The sequence below is a fragment of the Polyodon spathula genome, unplaced genomic scaffold, assembly GCF_017654505.1.
Source record: "Polyodon spathula isolate WHYD16114869_AA unplaced genomic scaffold, ASM1765450v1 scaffolds_1438, whole genome shotgun sequence".
Lineage (NCBI taxonomy): Eukaryota > Metazoa > Chordata > Actinopteri > Acipenseriformes > Polyodontidae > Polyodon > Polyodon spathula.
Window position 1 is genome coordinate 293,325 of NW_024472918.1, and position 6,159 is coordinate 299,483.

The 6,159-nt window shown below is 40.2% G+C and overlaps 2 protein-coding genes across 5 annotated transcripts in view; one reads left to right on the forward strand and one right to left on the reverse strand.

The window, feature by feature from the left end:
- ccdc180 (coiled-coil domain containing 180) overlaps window positions 1-2,013 on the forward strand; it is a 25,011-nt gene extending 22,998 nt beyond the window's left edge. The window contains exon 40 of the mRNA XM_041242917.1: window positions 1,976-2,013. The gene's annotated coding sequence lies outside the window, so the exon portion shown is untranslated. The remainder of the gene's footprint in view (window positions 1-1,975) is intronic.
- Window positions 1-5,897, reverse strand: part of LOC121309756 (guanine nucleotide exchange factor VAV2-like) — a 6,282-nt gene extending 385 nt beyond the window's left edge. The window contains exons 1-14 of one of the 4 annotated variants that reach the window (XM_041242923.1): window positions 5,669-5,897; window positions 5,130-5,144; window positions 4,677-4,786; window positions 4,479-4,580; window positions 4,131-4,219; window positions 3,976-3,989; window positions 3,712-3,733; window positions 3,211-3,338; window positions 2,603-2,674; window positions 1,685-1,746; window positions 1,444-1,560; window positions 1,199-1,286; window positions 986-1,109; window positions 156-239 (exon numbers count right to left, since the gene is read on the reverse strand). In XM_041242923.1, coding sequence (XP_041098857.1) covers window positions 156-239; window positions 986-1,109; window positions 1,199-1,286; window positions 1,444-1,560; window positions 1,685-1,746; window positions 2,603-2,674; window positions 3,211-3,338; window positions 3,712-3,733; window positions 3,976-3,989; window positions 4,131-4,219; window positions 4,479-4,580; window positions 4,677-4,786; window positions 5,130-5,144; window positions 5,669-5,707 — 1,066 coding nt within the window. In that variant the 5' untranslated portion in view covers window positions 5,708-5,897. The remainder of the gene's footprint in view (window positions 1-155; window positions 240-985; window positions 1,110-1,198; window positions 1,287-1,443; window positions 1,561-1,684; window positions 1,747-2,602; window positions 2,675-3,210; window positions 3,339-3,711; window positions 3,734-3,975; window positions 3,990-4,130; window positions 4,220-4,478; window positions 4,581-4,676; window positions 4,787-5,129; window positions 5,145-5,668) is intronic. The other 3 variants (XM_041242926.1, XM_041242924.1, XM_041242925.1) reach the window with 3 other exon arrangements.
- Between the last annotated feature and the right edge of the window lie 262 nt (window positions 5,898-6,159).

Genomic DNA, 6,159 nt, shown 5'->3' on the forward strand with positions numbered 1-6,159 from the left:
AAAGAAACTTAAAATACAGTGCTTGTGTAACAGTTAAATCTTATGAAAAAAAATGAATCTCTCAAAGCAATGACATTAGTAGTAATACAATCTACAAAGAGCATTCATCTGTTGTGACAGGAGAGAGTAAAAGATAGGGGGAAAGACAGAAGTACCTGACCAGAAGGGAGTAGAGGTCTGAGAAGAGAAGTTGAGGCCCTGAGGACTGAGAAAAGAAAAGTTGTAGGAAGCAGAGGAAGCTGCAAAGTTGAATAAAAAAAGAGCGAGAGAGGGGGGGGGGGGGGGGGAAAAAAGAGCAGTATAAACTGGAAGTTTGTGCAATTATATTAAGGCAGCATTTTTGACAGCTTAAAGCAACCCCCAGAACATTGTAATTGTGGTATGAAAACTATCAGAATTGTCACTATGTAAAGGCGTGACTGGATGTATGGGATTTGTTTTTTCAGGGAAATAGATGAATGTGTGTCAGTTGGGTTTAGGCAAGGATGTCGTAACTTATAATTCAAAATTAGGTCAGATCAATTCCACCCCGTCTCAATTCTTTCTGCCCTGGTACATTTTATTCAAAGCCCACACTTTCCTACTCCCAGTGAAACGGGGCAGAAGGACATCCCTGGAAGGTAAATTAAATAAACAAACAAACCCAGTGCTTGTGTCAGAAAGCTGATCACAAGCAGATATTGGCCACAGGCTACCCAGAGGACACTGCAGCTTTGCTCCTACCACCACAGGGCACCGCATGATCAGAGCACACGAGCCGGTGAGAAATCTGTAGTCGATGCCATGACTACTGAACAATGCAATGGGTTCACTACACTGGGGAGTCCTTGGAACTTCTCTATGGATGCTGGTCTTGATGACCTATGATTGAACTCACTCTTGCAGTTCTACAAAGGTTTGGTCAGCTAAACAAGCTTGTCATGGCAGAATGTCCAAACAGGATTACAGGAGTGAGAGAGAAAACACCCAGAAATGAAAGCCTTACCTGGGGAGCGTGTGTTGGCTCTGGAGGTAGACCGCTCTCTGGATTTATATGGGTACCGTAACGTTGTATCTAATAGCTTGAAGCTCTCCTTCAGTGAATGAATTTGGTAGTACTCAACTAATTCCTATGAGGGGGAAATAAAGTTTTATAAACAAATTTTAAATTTTTTTAAAAACAAACGTGTTTATTCTGTGAAGACAAGTATCTTCTTACCAACAGGCTTTCAAACTTTTTGGCTTCTGTAATGTGGATCCAATTGTCCTTTTCTACAACTTTTATATGTTTAACTTCATCATTAAACCTATTATAGAGAAAAGGATAATTAGAGTCGGAGTATCTCAAGACTGTCACGAGCAGACTGTCTCATTCATTAAAATCATGCTGGCTACATTCTGTGGAGTTCACACTGTGGAATAATAGGTACTATAAATCTCAATAAAATGTGAGTTGCTTCTTACTTGATACTGATGGCGAAGCGCTCTGCCTCTGCTGTCCTCTCTCTGATTAGGTATGTTCCACTTGTGTGGGACTTGAGGAAGTTGTCTGCCTGTTGTCTCTCCATGTTGCCTGCAAACCTGTAAGGCACAGAAGCAGTACTCAGTAACCTGCTCCCTCCCTCAGGCAGGGGTCTCCAATACCGGTCCATGCATTTCCAGGTTTAAAATGTGAAATGACAAGATTGATCAATGCAGCACTTACCATGGATAGACATAGTAATCGTGTTCTCGGGACGGCTGCTTATTAGAAAAAGGTGATGAGGGCTGGAAAGCAAGGGCCAGAGAAAGAATAAGTAACCAAAAGTATAAGCAAGCTGCATTCTGTGAGGTATATTAAGTATGAGTCTTGAGCATAACATTAATTGCATTACTGTATGTTAGCCATAGATTACATGTTTTTTAAATTTGTTTATTTATTTTTTTTTTAATTTAGTAGTTGCCAATTATTTTTTATTATTATCTCCCAATTTATAATATCCAATTATTATTTAAGCTCGGCTCACCGCTTCCACCCCTACGCTGACTCGGGAGCAGAAAAGATGAACATACGATGTCCTCCGAAGCGTGTGCCGTCAGCCGACCGCTTCTTTTCACACTGCAGACTCACTGTGCAGCCACCTCAAAGCAACAGCATCGGAGGACAGCACAGCTCCAGGCAGCTTACAGGCAAGCCCGCAGGTGCCCGGTCAGACTACAGGAGTTGCTGGTGCACGGTGAGCCGAGGACACCCTGGCCGACCTAAACCCCCCCTCCCGGACGGCGCTCAGCCAATTGTGCGCCACCACCTGGGAACTCCCGTCCACATGGAGTGCCTTTACTAGTTGCGCCACACGGGAACCACAGACTACATGTTTTTAACCTCCACCAATGCGCATACTGTTGAGTTTTTTGGCCAGTAGAAAGGCTGTGAGACCACACTGCTTTTTTCTTTTCTGTTTAATCAAGACTTAACTACTCTGGGGAGTGGTTACCAGGCAACCAGCCAGAATCAGGGGGCTCAATTCTTCATCTAGTCTGATGGTTTTAGGGCTTGAGACCAAACCTCCACCGATACAAGTCATATGCTAACCACACAGCAGTGATGTTAGTATCTTCTTCAAACACTTACTGTCTGACTTACCTTTGGGTCTAGACAGGGCTTTACACAGGAACTGGGGAAATAGCCGGTTTTCTGGGTTAACACGAACTTTCCCTGCAACACACACATTTACACAAGACTGGGTCACACTCCCGGCTCTGACATGTGTTTTCCCTCTGTGAGTTAAGCTCTCTAGCTCAGTCCACTAAACAAACTGCTGGCTACAGAAAAATAAACACTACCCAACTGGGCAATTAGAACTAAAATACTGAAGGGATGACTGTTGTCTGCTTTCCGGAAACATTTAAGTGAGAAACAGAAGGAGGTCTAGCTCATGTCTACTTTTTGGTTGTTTACAATTCTGATGTGAAGGAATACAAATATAAATTGGGGCAAATATGAAACATGAACAACTTTGGATAAAAATGACACTTGCTTAAAGAGAAGAAAAAAAAATCCAAGATAAATGAAATCATCGATACTGTAAGTCATAAGACAAGTCATACCCAAAAGTATCTTTAAGGTTTCCTGACCATGACAATGACAGAAGTGGAAATGGTCTACACTGGGGATATTGTTTTCACAAATGTAACTGTTATTTTAAATATGATGCGGTGTGCTCTTTGAGCTGGCGTGTGCGTTAGACTCACCTCCCACCACGAGGAATCAGGGTCTCCCTTCAGCAGCTCGATCACATCCCCCATCTGGAACGACAGCACTGGCTTTCCTGGTGGAGCCGGGGCTCCATGGTAATTACGAACTGCTACCATCTTAGGACCTGGGAGATTCATTAAATATAAAAAGGTTACATCTATATTGAGCTATTTATGTAATGTCTGACTTACCCATGGTTTTTTTTACAAAAACAAAAAAATAAGCATAATAAATGCCTTAAACGTAATGATTTATTCTACTGTACAGCTAGGGTCGAAAGTCTTGCATCACCCTATAGAATGAACAAATTCTGCATCTTGCCGATTACATCTAAATTGTGTTTTTTTATTATTATATATTTATTTAATTATTTTTATTATATCTCAATCCTAAAATTCTAGGTGATGCAAAACTTGGCCACAGCTGTTCATGTAAAGAAAATACCAGATCTCTGTCATTAATCTGTAAGTCTGCAGAACTAAGAACATGAGACACACCTGATGCCTGGGGTCCAGGCTCCTGTGATAAAAAAAAAAGGAATTATTAACATTTTTTTAAACTTAATATAAAAAAAAAAAACAATAACAATAACATACACATATTCAGTGTTGCCTGTTCTAAAGAATACTGTATACAACTGATCTGCTTTCTTCACTACAAAAATATCTCCATCACATTTCATGCTGCAGTTCAAAACCTGTTTGTATGTATTCAGTGCACACTTTCACTGTCGAAAGAAACATACAAAAACATAAACTTACCGAATCAGGGGAATCTTAAAAAAAAAATAAAAAAAAATGGATAATTAGAAGTTGTATAGCCATATTTGTTCTAAAAATGTACTAAATTGTTCTAAATTATACATATTGAAGTATTTTGGAGGGTATTGGGAATATTGGGTTTGAGTTTCACTTACTTATTTTGCATATCGTTATCACCTCCAAGCATTCTTTGTGAGCTCCGGTTCCACATTTTGAACAATAATAACCCTGATAGAAAATCCCTCTGTAAGGAGAAACAAACAGCATGGATTATTCAAGATGTATTATTACTTAGCGCATATGTGCCCTGTTAAAAGCAAAGTCATTTAAATGGTCTTTAGTATGACTTTCCAACTGCAATATTTAACAAATTAGCCAGCAACACGTCTATTATAAATATAATAGATGCTAGCCAACAAAAATGTCTAAAGTTATTTTTACCTTAACACAATTAAAAAAGGTGAATTTTTACTTGCTCTAAATACCTGACTGCAATCCCTCACCTTAACAGCATCTTGCAAGCCCTGCAGTTGGTCGTCTTCTCAAACGTGTGCATCTGGAAGTTGTGGTGGTTGGCACTGGCTCTCTCTGGCTTAATGTTTGACCTGAAGGACAGCAAAAACAATGACAGCATCATGTCTGTGGGCACTAAAACAAGGGGACCTACACTAGTGTTCAGGTGTGGCTTCTCAGGTACTCACATGGCCATTTCAAACTGCTCCATCCACTTCCTCTTCGTGTCCTCAGCTTTACAGAAGAACTGGAAGCCTTGTTTCCCTTGGAGGTGGATCAGATAGAACCCGTACGACCACTGGACAAGGGAATAGGAAAAGGGGCCAGAAACAAGTCTATCACTCATTTAGTTCATTCCCTGCCAGTCCATGTTGACAGCAACTTGTAACAGTCTGATATTTCTGCTGTATAAGAGTCGTTCACTAATTCACTGTTCTTTGTATCTTATGTTTTTCTGATGTGCAAGTCAAAGAGCTAAATAGAGAGAGCGCTGTTTTTCTGTGGAAAGGGTTATGGGATACAGTATATTCAGAGGGTGGTTATTCCCTGATTGTTTTCTATACTCCATATTTATCACCGTACTTTGAGGGTCAATCATTGGGTCAATTTTTCACAACATCAAATGCTTTTAAACAGCTTACCATTTTTCCACTTGACTAGTAAGCATTGGAAAAAAAAAAAATGTACCACAAAATATTGTTAGTTTAACATACATAGAAAAAAAGACTTAACTCTGCAAGCAGAATAAGTCCATGCATATGTTTTATTTATTTGTATTTATTTTAAATAAAACATAATGTTGGTTGCACATCATGTTACATTGCAGTTCATGCATATCAAATCATACAACTCAGGGGCTAACGCATAAGAGGGTTAAACGAATGCGTTTCAGTCTTTCACCACAAGGGTCCCCAAAGACTTCCATGCATGTCCGGTCAAGTCCCTTCTACAGTATATCCACCTATTAATTTAAACGGGATGCTGGAATACTTTCATTTATAAATCACACATTGGAACCGGGACAATGTACACCAGGCTGCTACCTCAATGCATTTGCATACAACAAAGACGATTTAGCACCTCATGAACCTTATCTGAGAGTCATGAGGCAGGTCCCTCATTTCTCAGGGTCCCTCAATTCAGAAGTAATGAAAGAGTTATTCTCCATAAGCTCTGGTACCTTTTTAACATCCCTGTTGTGCATGGGGTCGTCTGTCATTTTATAGCACTGCAGTTCGATGATCTCCTTCAGCTCATAGCTGTACCCTCTCCGCTTGCAGACTATCACCACTTTATCAAAAAGGAATATATACCTGACAGCAGCCAAGGAACAAAAGCAGATAAAGGAACACTTTGTATTAGCAGGACAGCACAGCAAGCGTCAAGAGACTCAATAATCATTCACATGCTTCTATAGGGTACGGAGACCAGAACTGCTTTAAGAAGAGCTCAGTTAGAGTTTGTAAGTAATTATATTTGAATTCCTGCCACGGATTGCAGCCAAGGGGATTGCCCAAAGCTAATCTCTGCAGCTGTAAATACGTTTTTCTGCTGCAAACCTGTAGGGTTTGGAAAGCTGCTGAACTCCAGTATGCAAATGTTTTGCATGTCAACTCCAAGCTAATCTTCAGCTTTGCTCAATACTCCCTTACTCCAGTCCTATCCTATTAT